This window comes from Vanessa cardui, chromosome 11 (assembly GCF_905220365.1).
Source record: "Vanessa cardui chromosome 11, ilVanCard2.1, whole genome shotgun sequence".
NCBI classification, from domain to species: Eukaryota; Metazoa; Arthropoda; class Insecta; order Lepidoptera; family Nymphalidae; genus Vanessa; species Vanessa cardui.
The window spans coordinates 10,187,437-10,204,946 of NC_061133.1; the positions used below are offsets into that span (position 1 = coordinate 10,187,437).

Consider the following 17,510-nt stretch of genomic DNA (forward strand, 5'->3'; position numbering starts at 1 on the left):
CTTAGCTGATCTCATTCTACCTGAAGATTAAAATCAATTTGGTTATACTTTTTGTAAAATATAGAACGCACGCACGTCACGAGTTTCTTTTAGAGCCAAATAAATTAGACAGATGTTAAAAGCTGGCCTTTTTAGACTTTGATATGATAACATAGCATTATTACATTCATTATTTCTACAAACGATAAGATAATTTTTGAAGTAGGAATAAAAATAAAGAAACTTTAGATTTACGTATTTTATATGATTTGCTAATAACTCGGCTTTATCGGGCTCTACTGTTAATTATGAATATACATTAATTATTATTAATACAACACTATTACACATAACCACGTATATTATCTACTCAAATTTTCTTCCGAAATCCCGTTAACAGTTTTGTCGACAATAACGGTCATATATTAGGTCCTAGGTTTCCGTCAATACTAATTTGACTTCCCTCCTATGGTTGGAATAGAATATAGTTTCTTTTACAGGTGAAAACTTTTACAATTAAATAAAAAACACATTCACAGCAGAAAACACCGTTTATTTTATAATTATGAGAAAATTTCAGATTGATAACCTACATACAGAATGACTATAAAACCAATCTAACTTGAATTTTACAACGTGTATCCAGAACCTCACTGTTAATTCGTTAATACATTACTTTTGAACGGTAATAAATATTCCTTTACAAGATTACAAGAAATTTGCCATAAAGGGGGATATTTCAATCATATAAGTATTTAATTTTTTACATAATATAAATATATAAACATAAAAACTAATAACTAAACTATTTTAACAATTTCGACTAAACATGTACAAAATAACACGGTTTAATTATTATATACTTTTTATTTAATTTAAATGTTTGACATTATTTAACGGCAAGCAACATCAATACGTTAAAAGAACGAAGCGCGAACTTTCGAGTTTTGTGAAGAGTTTAAACTACGAATTCTTGTCTAGCGACTCTACTGTTAGGCATTAGGGTCCTATGATCAAGAGCCTACATCTTAACGTAGACGAAACCCTTTTGCCCAATGGACAAATCCACAAAGATTTCCCTCACATTAATGTTCAAATTTTAATATCAGAAATATAAGTAGCAAATAGGAATGACGTCACCACGATCGATTCTCAAATGATTTAATTGCAAATATTGAAAGTGATTTTGTTTTTACAGATATGCTTATATTATATTAATACTTGGAATGTGTTCGTTGTCTGATAAATTCACAAAGCAAGAACATTATTTTAGAAGAAATACGATTTCAAGTCTTTTAAAAGGGCTACCAATTCGAATTAGATAAATACAATTACATACTTATGATTATGTAGATTTTTGTTACACATAAAGACTGTTTATCTTTGATAATCCAAAGTAACGCATACTTCATTAAAACATAATGATTTTATTTAATAAACAGAAAAATTAACATAATTAGTTTAAAATAGCTTGATAAACAACACTGTTAGTCGGATTAATTTAACACTTACTATCTATTTTCTGTTAATGTAATAAAACGCTATAAGAATTGACACATAAGTATATAAACTATACTAATTGTGTACGTAGGTATACAAAATTAGCAATCCAATAACAATATGCATACTATTGATTATGAAAATATCTATGCGTTATAATATTATTAAGATCGATTAGAACGCATATATATATGTGGCAGGCGGGAATCGAAAGCGGCCCGGTCAGATTCCGAAGAGTGACCCCATGGGTTGGACCACGGGCGCGTGCGATTCCCGCTGTCGGCGTTTGAACACGAGAACCTCACTTACAGTATATACTAGTAACAGAAGAATATAACTGTAATTACGATTAAGATTATCGGAATAATAGAGATCAATGAAAGCTGACTAGAATTTGTGTTTCGACTACCTCTAAAATATATTACAAATGAGTACAGGATCAACCGGATCGAATCCAGAAACGGCAGCTTCCGCACCGTTCGATTAACTTGTGCGAAAGTACGTTTGCATAAAAGCGTAATATATCGCGCACGGGCGCGTTGAGTTTCACTAAGTTCATTAATGTTAGATTGGTGTCAGGTACACAGCCTCGCTCCGAGGCCATTGTTACACTTAGCCTAGATACGATGAGACGATGCATCTAGCTAGATTGAATGCGATGTAAACACGTAGACGATAGAGGAAACAGCGGTGAGAAGCGGGCGCGACGCGTCCGGCGCGGACAAGCGACACAATTGACTGGCGAATAGAGACATGCGGCTGACCTCACCACTTTATAAAGCTAACGAGAAAAAGGTATCACCTAATTTCTCTACTATTACGAAGGCAACTAGATGAAATCCTACTCTTAAGGATAAAAATCTAATTATGCTATTAATGTTTAAATTAACATTGCTTCATTTCCTTATATACGCGACCGAACATAGGTCACTATTTGACTCGACGGCGAGACGGGGCTCGGGCTATTTAGTACCGTTATTTACTCCCCAGCCCCCATCGCCCCTCGAAATGTTTTATATTAACAGCACGCCTCGGAAATCTCACTATAATATATTTATTATTCACGCAAATATATTATTATTATTATAATATTAGGAAAACGCTAATAACTGTAACATTTTAGTGCTTAAATTTTCGAGAAGTCGTTTTCTAATGTGTTCGGTTTTAAAAAGAAAACTGCTCGATATGCTACACTTATATTGCTGAAGACTCGGTAATTTTAATTTATTAAAAAATTTACCCTAGCTAAAACTGCTACATTATGTTTTACTGTACAACGAAGAGCATCTTAAATGTTAAGTAAAACAAAGAAAACGCAAACGTCTTCCCATCCGTTCGTCTATATCTGATCGTACGTAAGCATCAAAAGTGACCATATTCACTATAATGAAATCTTACTTGATAATAAATGTTACACTCACGATAACAATTAATTTATAATTATTATTACATGTTAGAATTAACTAAACAACAACTGCATCTACTATCACACATTCGAAAGTTTAAAACAATTTTACAAATTGTAGTCGAACATCATTATTGCTACGGCGACGGCACGCGGCACGATATGCTTTTTTACGGTTGGCCGCGGGAGACACGCTTACACTGCGGACGTGGCGTCGACCAATCATGGAGCGACGATCACTGTGCGAATATTTCATCGACCAATCATCGAGCGGCAATTAAGCCGCGGATACATCAACGAATAATCGAAGTTTTGACATTTTATCTGTAATGAAGATCGTTCAAAACAGTTGTATCATTCGGAAAATCAAACAAAAGTACACAGAGTATCCAATCATATAAAATAACGTTTCTTTTTATTTTTTTAATTTAATTGATGTACAAATATTGTTGATTCGTTTGACCATCTCCCTCCGGCTTACCGTCACTCCAATCGCGTGCCCTATGTATCGTTCACGTACACCGATAATCCAATATACTCATCGATACTTACTAGTGACTTCCCGTAAGAAATCATTCGCAGTCGGAACTCGAAAAAACCGTGGCACCCATACTTCGCCACTACACAATTTCAAAATACTGATTGTAATTAATTTAATGACGATTATTATAATGTAGTTGTTAATGGATATTAAAGATTGTATCACAGGTATGGACCGACATACCATGTCTGAACTCGCTACTAACCGCGAAGCTTTCAATCAGTTTAGCCAACTTTTTACTTATAATATAAACGTATTACGACTAATTCCTCAGGCAATATGTTGTTTATTGAAGGCAAGTAAACTAGGAGCTGATGCGGAGTATGGTTTGAGAGTATTGTTTAAATATCGTTATACAAGAACTACTTAAACATGTTCTGTACGTTCTAGATATAATATTCACGGTTAACTGTTTATAAAATGTTTAAATGAAGATTAAATTTTGCAACCTTTTTAACAATATTAAAAACTTAAAATAAAAATATTTTCGTTCACGATACTCGTATATACAATAATACATTTTAAGTTACTATTAACTATTTAAAATAAAAATATTTAAAAACTGTTCGAAATTTTGAAATAAAACTATCAAAGACTATTATTAGAAGTGAGTAAAAAGGTTGCATAATACAACAATAAAAAAAAAGTAACGATTAAATAGATAACTATATTTTTGCTAGCAACATTTACGGAATAATTAGCGGTCAATGATTACTTGATAATGACCAAAATTCAACAAGATAACAGCTAAACACTGCCCCAGACGGGACGATATAATTCAGATGATAATATAATATAATTTGAACCTTATTAATAAAAATTCTAACGATAAATAATAAGAGCGTATGTTATTGATGAATACGGCAGAGAGGTGTTGATTGCCAGGCGGGATGCAGGCACCATATTGTTGCATTATCTGTTTCATTGCTTCACTGTCCTGCGAAAAGTTTAACTTGCGATTAGTCTAAAGAAAATTACACGACACACATAGAATGTTAGGACGATTATTATTTTCGAAAATATTAAAAAAGAAAAAAATGTATTTTAATTAAAAAAAAGGTTTTATTCATAATCGTAATGTCATTGTGCAGATTATGTATTTTATTCTATGTATGTTATTGTATTTATTGTTGGAAAATTAAAAGATTATATATAATTAAAAGGTTATAGTATGTTATATATTCTAGCGACTGCTTATACTAAATCAATAACTACTTTTCGGCTACGATCAGTTATTTAACTATATATAAATATGTATATGTTTTTAATGAGCTATTTGTGTTCAACTTATTTACTCGTTACTAAGTATATATGACTAAAATATACCTATATACTTTCGTAATGACCTAGACTTATTAAAAATATATATTTTAGCATATATTCAATTATTATTATATAATATATAAAGTACTAATTAATACAGTATGTGGATATTGTTTAAGCATCTGAAGAAGTTCATGCAAATAAACTAGGATATAATTTATAGGTGCGGTGTGGAAAAAATTAAAGTAATAGCGTGGTATAAAGTGTATTAGAGAAAGAGGTCTCAAAGTAAATCCAAGAAATATATAAATAGCTAAAAAGGTGCCGGAGAAAAGTATGGAGGGTGCTGGAAGAGTTATATAAATATAATTTCGTTTCAAAGCTGTGTATAAATACATGTTTCAATTAAAATAAAATTAAAAACATTCAATGGACAAGTTTACTAACACTCGTGTGTATTGAATGAGTAATGTGTTTTAATAATTAAAAGCTCTGTTTTTTTTTTAATATGTCACTTTGACAGGTAGTTTAAATTAAGGGGGCACGGGGACAATAGAACCTTATTTAAGTAATATTAAATAATTTATAATTATAAGCGATACCAAGAATTTAAAAATTAATTTAATATTATTCTGTGAAAATTTTTAAGGAAAAGCTTTTTTAAATTAACTAGAATAATGCCCTGAAAACACAACAGTCAACACTGTGCTTGAAGAATGAGTATTTTCTGCTGCGCTATGGAATATTAAGATTGAAAACTAATCGGTAAATACTATCGACCAATCCGAATCGAGTAACTGCACCGACTAATTGTGGATAGATCTGACACTTTCCGCACCATCAGTAGACCAGAACTGTTAATATTAAACGATATCCTTAACTATAATACATGGCTCGTATCCGAGATGCTCATACTCCATAACTGATCGCTACATGCAAATTTGAATCCCAATAATGATGTCTACGTTTTGATTCCAATCATTCAGCTGCAGATGCGACAAACGATTCTCAAGATAGAAGCGAGAATGTCGTTACGTATGTAAATACCGAAATACTTCTACTCGATGACGATATAAAAATATCTAACTATGGATGCTGTCTATGGAAGCCCAGAGGATATTGCGCTTCAAACCTGCCCCCTTGAACCGTTTAGAAGAATGTGTTATACACGTAGCCGGTCGCAATGAGGCCGAGAACGAGCAGGCACAGCATAATCATAATCTTCTTCTGCACAATGGACAAACACAACACGCATTAGTGACTAGTAGCGAGGGCGAGCGCGGCCCGCGAGCCCGGCGGGCGTCGCTGCCGCGCTCGCTGCGAGCGGGTTACCTTTGAGCGGCGCGCCGGGCGCCTCACACGAAGTAGCTAGACACGTAGCCGACGACCACGAGGCCCAGAATGAGCAGGCACACTAGGATCATGATCTTCTTCTGTCGTGCCGAGTGACCATGCAACAGTACGCTTTATACGTGTCCCCGGCCGGCCGGGACACATCGCTTCTTACAAATTACATAAACGAATAATAAAAAACGATCGGCTTCGGTGATTGATAACGTGGGTGGGGTGCGTCATTTGCCTCGCTTTCGGGTTGAGGTAAGATGAAAAAAAAAAAAACAAACGAAAAAAATAATCGAAATAAAATAAATAAATGTAATTCTTTCAAATGTTTAAACAAAAACATATTTACAACTCCATTAATATTTCTGAATACACAAGTATGAACAACTTTGTAATGACCCCTAGAGGGCGAACATAAATAGTAGGTACTTATTATATTTGTGTACGTGAATTAAGTAAACGTTTACATAATGGCATTAAATAATGTTATACAGTCTTTAGATGAAACACGTGAGCGATAAAGCTGCGTCTACACTGCACACCCGACTTCGAACTAGACAATATCCACGATCGTGTACACATTTCAATCACAGTTACTTAAATAAAACGTACATTGCTTTAATAGTATGAAGTATAACATTGTAAAGAATGTGCGTTCAGTTATATTTTATTATAATTCACAATTGGTATCCGATAAAATGCTCAAGTTAAATGCAAATTATATAGCAAGATTATATATTTATATTTACTATTAAAGAATAATTTAAATCTTACATTATAATGATGTCTAGATAGTAATATTGTTACAAAAGTAAGTACTTTATGTATATGCAAGTAGTAAATGTCGATCATGAAAATATCAACGTTGGAATTATGAAAAAAAAAAATACATTTTAAAATTCGAATAACATAAAAACGATTTGATAAAAAAAAACGTAACTATATACACATTCGTATATGGTTAATATTTTCAATGATCCTTTATAAACAGCAAAAATATTTTGAATTGTTTATAGGTAGCATTAATAAAATGTATTCATTACAATCATCAGAATTAACATCATCCTGAATTAATAATGGAGAAATAGTACAAAATTAATTGTAATTCAGAATTCAATGTCAAGTTATTTGAAATTAACTTGTAAGATATCATCTACACCTAACAGGTAGTAGAAATATTTTATCTGTTAAATTTCAAAGCCAAGTATAAGCTATACAATAGATTAAATGAAATTTAACCCCTATATATCAATGGAAATATTTCAAACCTTTCCAATTTAAATTAAGTTCATTATCATTACTATAAAGGGCGAAAAATAAATCAATACTATATGCAATATATGTAATAATATTGTTATAGTTACTTGCATACGACAAAACCAGTTCAAAACATCTTTGATATATTAAACTATATGTAAAATACAGTAAACAAAACCAGCAAAATATCGATAGTTAATCAAAACTACTCAATAATATTTGTCATATTATTAATAAAATCATATTAATAATAACGTAATATATATAGGTAAAAACGATTTATAAAAAATTGAGAGATCTCAGATCAGTAATATTACATATATACAGATTGTTACTTAATTATACATACTTTGCTCCAAAAATAGATTTCTTAAAATTCCACAACTAAAAAGTTTGAAAATGCAATCTTAAGTAACGATGATATCGAATATTGGAACAAACAATTTTTCTTTTTCTTCAAAACAATTCGCAACGATTATTATGAATATCGATATTAAGATGCATCGATTAACTATCGATAGTTTTTAACAATGGCTGTTAAACGAGAAAAGAAAAATATTAAAAAAAAACTTAACTTTATATGAATACTGCTTTTTATATAATTGTAATAAATAACAACATATAGTACTGTTTTAAACGCAGTGAAGTGTTAAACAATCAATGAGAAAAAACTTCGAATATCTTATGAGCTAAGAAACAAGGAGGAACATTTGAATCGTACAATTCGAACGTATGTTTTGATTACAGATAACAAAAAAAAAGTATTAATAAAATAATAGAAAGAAAAACTTAACCCGCAAAATTGTTTGCAAATAGATTATATACATCCTTATAATTATTAAGTCTATTAATTCGTAGCACGATTATATATAAAAAGTTACATTTAATTATTATAAATAGTTTGTAAATAATAATGATGCATTCATTTTAATACACATTTTGATAAGATTTTTTAAGCATGAACGCGACAAAATAACATTATATTCAAAAATATAAAAGTTTGTTCTTGTGCTATGAAGTATATAATAATTAAAGTATATTTCATCTTCTTGTGTTGTCTTTGAAGTACAACACAAAGTAAATTGATAAAGGATGAATTAATTGATTTTAATATAAAGTAGAAAAAATCACAAATTACAAATGAATCAGATTTTTTTTTAATTTATACAATCGATTACAACAATCGTGTTACATCGATTAACGTTATAAATCTTTTTACAATAATATGAATATATATTAAATTTGTAGTGATGCATTCTTTGTAACATTCCGAGTATATAAGATTATATTATTTACAATTCTCAAGATCCATAGATGGTAACGCCAAATACATTAAATATGTACATCGATTAAATCTAAGTAGTACTTATTCTACAGCACAATCTTTTTATTGCACTTTACACATATTGTCGTACATCTACTACTGTGAGTAGCGTTAAATGATATTTTGAAATGTATACAAACAAAAAACGACATCTGTTTTATTTTTCTATCTGGCAACACTAACATCTCATTAAACTAATAAAATACAGTTTAAATCACAAACTGTCATATTAATCTTTCTGACATATCATTCATATCGATTATTATCGTTTTTAAAATCGATTCACATCGTTAAATTCAGTGAAACGATATTCTATGAAGGTACTTCTGTACCTGATGGAAAGCTTGTCGTTTACACAAACAACACTTAGTACAATTCGATTGTGTTACTAACACTTACAGCTAGTGATAAGTATATCATTGTTTTTGTAACGAATATCAGTTTATTTGCACCAATAGTCCTAAATTGTGTTCGAGGCCCGATGACGTCACTAGCCCCATATCCGCTGTTTATTACAGCGTTAGTGATAGCACTATTATTAATATAACAACAACCAGCGTAACAGACAGGCATATTATGAGGAAGATTTTTTTCTGCAAATGACAAAAGAAAAAAAATAAATAAAATGTCAGCGATAAATGCACAAATAATTATGTTTTACCATTTCATAAAAATATTATAATGATAGTATACTATGCATTTAAATATATTAAAATACAACTCGACAACGTACAATCTCAGATTTAAAAAAAAACTATTAATGCGGCAGCTTTAATTTATATTGCTTTTAAATAACAATAATTAAATTATGAAATGAAATCACAACTTCAAAACTATTTAATTTCTTGATTTCATTAATTAGTGTTTTCTCCAACAAAATTGGAAAATATAAAGCATTATTACTTTTATTTGTCAAAATGGACGTAACGATTCACTTAGTATAAAGTTTATTTTAAAAAGACATTGCACATTAAAAAAAGAAATCGAAATTACGTCGTGCTTTGTATTTTTCTTAGGGTTATCCACCATCTAGTCCACCGCGTTTGTTGACCATAATTTTGTTTACTTTTTTTTCGGTCTGAGAGAACACTATTGTGCGACATGCTCTGAAATGTGCAACTAAACTATATTAAAAAAAAAGAAAATTGTCTATGTCATACGATTGATAATATTGATCATGTAGTTGGCACATAAAATATTAAACTTATTTAAAAATGGAATTGTGATAAATATATACATTGTTATCATGCAATTTTATTATCTTTATTATATTAATATCGATGGCAATAAAATGATCTTTACCTAAACTTGAACAAAAAACATGCATTAAATATAAGTTGATTTAAATTCAAACCAACACCACAATCTATAATAAATTAAATTTAAATATAGATTTAATTTGTAACGTATAAAAGCACATATATACATATAATTAACAAAACTGCTATTTGTAAACCATCACTCGGAGTACAAACAAAATACATGCACGCAACTTTAGGCTATGCAACCAAAAAACCAGCTTCCAAAAAAATGTCTGTTAAATAAATATAAACTAGATACTGTATTTAAAATAAGACATGCGTTTAAAAAAAAAGTTCTTAGCAAAAAAAAATTAGAATCGATAGAATATACTGGTATTGTTAATTTCCCGCGCCAGTATCTATGTAGACTGTCATCCTGCCGCCTAGTAAGTTTATCTGATTCGATCTGATTTGTTCTCATTACCTTCCTCGCTTTCGTCGCCCATTTGTAAGCTTGGACGAGTTCGCCCCCTCCCGACTCAACGTACTCCGTGGCCGTGGTCACGTGGTGCTCGACGCGATCTATCAGTTCGCCCTGCTCGCGCTAAGGTCAGTGGCGCTGGGAGGAAACGGGACGCACGACCGAACATCACTCACGGCCGATTGGTTCATACGGTTTTTTATACCCAGTAAGTATGTTACACAAACCGTATTATAGTGTCCGATATTTGTTAAAATAGTTAGAGATGAAAATGAAAAAGAATATGCCCAAAACAATACGAAGTTCATACAGAGGTCACGTGATACAAAAATTATAACAGTTAACATAATTAATACAGATATTGTTCGTTAAAAAAAGGTAAGTCGTTAAAAACATGTTAATAAGAACGTGATATATACATAAATATATTAATAGAAACAAGTAATAAGACAGTAAGATTTTCTATAACGTATAGCACCCATATACAAGAGGCAAATAACGCACACACCAAATGAAAGTCAAATTAGTCATACACAAAGTCAAATAATTAGATTAAGTTAAGAAGCCCACTTCCATCGATTGTTAGTCCAAGTCACATGAACAGTTAATTATACAACAATGAAAGCCAATTTGTAGATGCACAGATGAGTGAAGGTAAAATAAAAACATGGTGTGAACCAATCACCGAATCGTCGACGCAAAAACAAATGCAGGGTTGGAAATTTAAACGTTCACGAAACAAAAAACGATAGGAACGAGGGATAGGGAAATGAACGGAATCGGGATGAGGACAAACAAAACAAAAACGCATTAGCAACGAATGAACCGACACTTTTGTAATATGAACTCACCCGTCGAGCTTTGCTCTGATATTTAAGGGCCTTCTTTGTGTCTTGTGTGGCAGTTTGGACATAGTCCACAGCGTGCTCTACATGATACTCAATGCGGTCGATCATCTCACCCTGTATCCATAGGGAGCTTGTTTAGACAACGATCTTATTTATAAATGGCTAGTTATTATAATTAAGCACCCGAATAAAAAAAATTACGTCAAAAATCTCGTAGATCTTCACTACTGAATCTCCAGTGATTCGGTAATCCTAAATAAATAAATAAATAAATAAATATGAGACAACATCACATACATTACTCTGATCCCAATGTAAGTAGCTGAAGCACTTGTGTTATGGAAATCAGAAGTAACGACGGTACCACAAACACGCAGACCCAAGACAACATAGAAAACTAATGGTAATCTACATCGACTCGGCCGGGAATCGAACCCGGGACCTCAGAGTGGCGTACCCATGAAAACCGGTGTACACACCAATCGACCATGGAGGTCGTCATAAATAATATTATAATTGCTAGGTATAATTTTTTATTGTCATTTTGATTATGAAATAAATAAAATATTTGACCTGACTTTCGACGAGCATAGCCATGTCCATGAACATGTCGTGCAGTTCGCGGATCGATGTTTCTAACTTGATGATATCGGCATGTCGCGCTTCAATATCCGCCAGGGTTTGCTTCGCCTGTTGTGTCTCCATTATTATCTGAAAATGTCAACAAGCGTGCTAACAATAAACATTCTTCTTATCAATTAATGCAAATAATACAAACAAATACAATTATCAATAACATGAAAACATAACCTTAAAAATTATTTCCAAAGTTCAGAAAACAATCCTGTCAAATCGAACCGGAGGTCTGTTGAATAAAACTTTCTTCGATATTTTGAGATTCGAACAATGAACAATTTATTTATTGCTATTGAGCAAAGTCAGCAGTTGTTTAGTGTACAATATCCCAACGGGAATACTTGAAAAGCGATTGCAAGATATTTCATCTAAAACAATCTTGAAAAAGAAATACTTTCGATAAGCAACGTTAGAAGAACCCTCCGTGGACGATTATCTTCTGAGTGTTTTTAATCTTTATCAAGTTTTTTTTGCTCCTCAATATTTACAAAATTCAGGTTCTTATACATTGACAAATAAAACGCGTTAAATAAATATGAATAATATAGATATAATATCATGCTGATATTTCTCAGTCGATGAAACACGTCGAGTTGTTCGAGTTTTCTCTGTCGTCGTGTGGTTCAGACCGAGTAGGGCCACTTTACCCAATCCGTGGATATCGTAGGAGACGAATGGACGACAATTGTCCTTAGGCATGCTTTCGCTTTTAGCAAAAGCATGCCTAAGAACAATAGGCGTCAAATGGCAGCAAATGTATACCAAATATTTTTAATGTTGATTGCCCTCTGCCCTGAAAGTAATGTAATAAAGGCAAGATGTTGATGATACTGGTTCTATTTCCTGTGTTTTAGTGAAGAAAACATGCACCTAAAAATCTTCTATTCGAAGAAAATTTCTCAGATGGAATTCTTATTCAAGTATCGATAACAATAATATAATACTACAAAGAAATACATTTATGTATATACTCTTAATAAAACATAGAAAATAATTTTCTAGGAATATCTTATTAGACTTATTTTAGTCAGTATTGATTAGGGGTTCGATACAGTTACGTTCAGGATAACAGCTATAGATTGTTGATTAAATTGACGCTTACGCAATTCCAAAGCATTCTTTTATGTCTTATTTTATAACACTTCTTTAGCATTGGCTTCGTTAATTAAGCAGCCATAACTGTCCTAACAATTTACTTAGTATAACAGATTAATTATTGTCTTATAAAGTGCCAAATTTAACTATAATTAATCTAAAAATATACTACGACATATGAAGCATCCGAATAAAATACTTATCGTTCGTCTCTGTTAAGAAAAATTTCGAATATAGAACACCAATTACCAATCTTCAAGAAGTGACAACTGACCTTATTAACCTTATTTTTTAATTGAAAATTGTTTTCTTCAATCAACTACATACTCATTATACATTCATTGAATACAAACTGTTTCAATATAATTTCTTATTCTTTATTGAATATTGAATACAACCTTTTTTTTTAATAAATATGAGACAACATCACATACATCACTCTGATCCCAATGTAAGTAGCTGAAGCACTTGTGTTATGGAAATCAGAGTAACGACGGTACCACAAACACCCAGACCCAAGACAGCATAGAAAACTAATGGTAATCTACATCGAGTCGGCCGGGAATCGAACCCGAGACCTCAGAGTGGCGTACCCATGAAAAACGGTGTACACACCACACGACCATGGAGGTCGTCTTTTATTTCATTATTAAAATATGTAGACCTATGTATGTATATAGAGCAAACTTACCCCTTGTGTGAATACAGCGGGGTTGTCTTGCTCCAGCATTGCCTCGAGTTCATCGTCGGTGGTCGCACGGCCGGTGATCTCAAGCTGTCGGAGTATCCTGTTTTTGCACCGGTCTCGGTAGTCGGTCTGGGTGCGGTTGTACTCGGTCATCACCTCGACGAACTTGCGCGAAAGGGTCGAGTGCTGGGTCTTTCTTATCCTGAGATCGGCGGACGATTTGTTCGAGTGCTCTTCCTGTTCGATGTTTTGCTCTATGTCTGTTGATTTATTTAAAACGATTCAGCTATTTATGTTAATTATATTCTAAACGTATGATACTCATTCAATCATCTACAACGTCCTTAAATTTAATATGGAAATAATTGTACTGAGCAATGATGCAATACAATTAAATAAAAATATCCAAATTTGTATACACACAACTAATTACATCGAAATAGAAAAATTTTCCTAATGTGTTTACTTAACATTGTTTAATGTCATGCTAAAAATATTTCATTAAGTTTACATTAAAGATGTTATTAAACATATTTTAATTAAGTAACTTTATCATACAAAACCCTGGTAGGCTTACATAATTACGGTGAACGCTAAGTGAGGCTGACACTTCACAAAATTTTAACGCTGACTCATAATTTTTGGTACAATATTATTAAGATAAGAGCACAGGGACTTATCGTTCACCAAACTTTTTATCTTCTAACTTGTGTGATATTCAAAATTAGAGTCTGTATAGGATACAATTATTTCGAATTACAAATAACACAATCTTATATACTCACGTTTTAACTTTCCTCTGACTTTGTTGGCAGTTTTCTTGATATCAGCCATGAGATCTTCTAATTCGTGCTTTGTCTCTGAAAAGAAAATTACATATTTGTAAATCTATAAATGTCACATAATAAAAATCAAATTCATGTCACAAAATAATTGAAACAAAATTGGTCAGTTTCGTTTCACGCAACGCTAATAAAATGTATGTAGTCGTGTCACACACGAAATAAAGTTATTTATACGTGTGCTTTACGGACCGAATTGAATATTTCTGGTTATTTTTATGGGTACTTCGTACCGAAATATGTTGAGAGATGTAAAGGAGAGAAATTTTATTAAAGAGCTCTAGCGGATTTTTAAGCAGTATATTTAAAATAATCAAGGCAAAGAGTTATTAGACGCTTGGATTACAGTAGTCGGCATTTCTTCAAATATTTTTGGGTAGGCTATAATCAGCATTCACTCACTACTCTACCACTAAGCACTTCATAATGTTGTGTTTGGGCTTGGTAGAGTCGGTGTTGACCATTTACAATTAGGTGGCCTTTTTGCCAGTCCACCAATATGTATAAATAATCTGTATAAAACATAATTTTCTTTTCTGCAAAACAATTATAAAAAAAGGGGACCAACTGGATTGACAAACGAATATGATTAAGTTAAGAGTTAGCTCTGTCTACAAAATTAATTAATATGTAAAAAATGTTTTATCCCTTTTAAAAGTTAATCGACCAGATTCGTTCCCTGAAAATGTTAATTAAAAAGTAGGTCCGACGTCCGCAGCGTAATCACCGTACCGACCAATCGCGAGTGTACTCGTTAGTGATATCAAAAAAAGCTAAGCTTCATTAAAGAACTCGGTCAGTTTAAATCTTTTCGTCTAATAATAATTTACAAGCTGCCAACTAGAATGTGTGACCTGACATATCGATTCGTATAGAATTGAGAATTCTGAAATCGATAGATGTTTTCTTTTTCTTTTTTATTTGGAATCGAAAGATGGAAGTTGTAAATTGATTAGATGTCAGATAACGGCATTTTAGTTATACTACGGCACAATGGAGACCAAAATCAAGACTACAACACAAAGACTTTAAAAAAATTACAAGTATTTTATGTGTCACTTTATAAGTGATTCATCGTGCCGATTTGCCAGCATCGTTTGTTTTAGGGTATAAAGTTTTACCCGGGAACCCCCTCAGCCCTAATAAAAAGGCTGACATTGTGAGATGGCCTATATGTTGTCTGAGGTTTAATTTATCACCGAGTCGTTTTATTCAAATTTCGAGCTGGTTTTCGCAATCCGTTCGCTGTTAGATAACCAGCCAGACAAACAACGTAAATATTTAAATAATTTACTTCGTACCTACCCAAAACCTTTGACAATGAAAACAATACTGGAAGGGTGGGTGGGTATTTAATAAACTGGACATAGTTTTCTATTGATATTATTATAATAAACTAACGAGGATTCAATTTTAAAAAGAGCAGAAAAAGAAATTGTTAAAATCTGAAGAAAAATAAAAATGCGCATTCAATTGTTTGATTTCCATCGTTTAATGACCTAGAAGAAGCGAGATACTCCTAAAACAAATATTGAACCCATTCGACGGACAATTCCATGCAGTACGTGCCTAACATCCGAACGAGCGTGGCCGGGATCATCCGTTCAATATTTCATCACGGCACGACTGAGTTATGAATATATTTCTGCATAATAAAACACCCACATAATAGCGATGTTATCAGGCGGGTATCCTAATTGCCTGTCTAATGCACTGCTCTCGTTGTGATCGATACGGGTGGATCTCCTGAAATTCGCTGTTTCTGTATGTTAGCTATTATTTTTGTATTATATATAAACAAATCTGTGACCTCGTGTTAAAGGAGCTGATATTAATTTACATGCATCAAATCAAATACAATTTTAATAAACGTTAAATTATCATCGTTAATGTAGATTTGACCGGAAAAAAATTGCAAGAAAATCAGTACTTTCTTCAAACATTTAAAACTAAAATTCAAGTCAATCAAAAAATGGCATAACGGTATAATTATGTTTTATCAAACAACCAACATATATGTTCATTGCTTTCATCCTCGTTACTAAAAGAAAATAAAACTTGATATTAATACCGAGTCACAGAATTATTTAATTAATACCGGAACAATTGTTTTAAACCTAAGATGTTTCTGTATGTTTGTGGTGTACTATAAAGTTGATGTACAAAATTGGTGTTGCTGCTAATAAAAAAAGATTTAATTAAACATGCAAATTAAATTAATGCAGTTGTCGCTTTAATTCGTTTTGTGTGCCAGTTTAAAGCGTGAGTAAGCTAGTGTAATTACATGCAGGAGGGATCATCGTATATACATAGACGTTCGTGCACATTGGTTGGCAACACATTGACATTATACTATTAAAGGTTAATATGTGTGGGTAGGAATGAACACCAGGATATGTTTGACCTTTTGCCTATTCATTACTAACACTACTATAACTCTCTCTACACGGATAAATTGAAAAAAACATTTGGTCAACAAACAGTTAACGTATATCGTACCTATAACATTATTCAAACATTGTCAATAAATATTAACACGGAGCTTTGTATTCACGTATTCCTTGGTGAATTTTGTATCATACATATCGGTTTCACTGCACATATCCAGACAGATGAAATGTTGCGGCAACTGGGCCATGATTAATTAATGTTTCGACTAAATTCTGAACCACATCACAGCGGGTAATGTATCGAAGTTTACTCGAACGTCTGACGCGATTCGTGATTAGTATAAATAGCATTAAAGTGTCTTAAGTTTAATTACTATTTAACTAAAATAAATGATCCTACTTCTATATTATCTGTATTAATATTATAAACGTTTAAATCTGTCTGTCTGTCGCTCTTTCGCGACCAAACCGATGAAACGAATTTGATGTAATTTGGTATGAAGCAAACTTGAACTTTAAAAAAGGACATTGGGTCTTTTTTGTCTAACACATGACAACCAACACCCTAAAATGCAAGTGAAGCCGCGGTCGACTACTAGTATAAAAATATACCATAGAAATTATTCTATTGATAAAACTGTCATGTACATAATACAATTCATTCTAGAAAGCCAGCTTG

At 32.1% G+C, this 17,510-nt stretch overlaps 1 protein-coding gene across 7 annotated transcripts in view; it reads right to left on the minus strand.

The window, feature by feature from the left end:
- Positions 1-515: 515 nt before the first annotated feature.
- LOC124533491 (syntaxin-1A) overlaps positions 516-17,510 on the minus strand; it is a 62,529-nt gene continuing 45,534 nt past the window's right edge. The window contains exons 4-9 of one of the 7 annotated variants that reach the window (XM_047108815.1): positions 14,385-14,459; positions 13,603-13,859; positions 11,754-11,891; positions 11,184-11,294; positions 6,021-6,121; positions 4,159-4,362 (exon numbers count right to left, since the gene is read on the minus strand). In XM_047108815.1, the coding sequence (XP_046964771.1) occupies positions 6,044-6,121; positions 11,184-11,294; positions 11,754-11,891; positions 13,603-13,859; positions 14,385-14,459 (659 nt within the window). In that variant the 3' untranslated portion in view covers positions 4,159-4,362; positions 6,021-6,043. Of the gene's footprint in view, positions 4,363-5,820; positions 5,916-6,020; positions 6,122-6,318; positions 9,204-9,603; positions 9,717-10,335; positions 10,471-11,183; positions 11,295-11,753; positions 11,892-13,602; positions 13,860-14,384; positions 14,460-17,510 lie in introns of those variants that run through there. The other 6 variants (XM_047108816.1, XM_047108812.1, XM_047108811.1 and 3 more) reach the window with 6 other exon arrangements.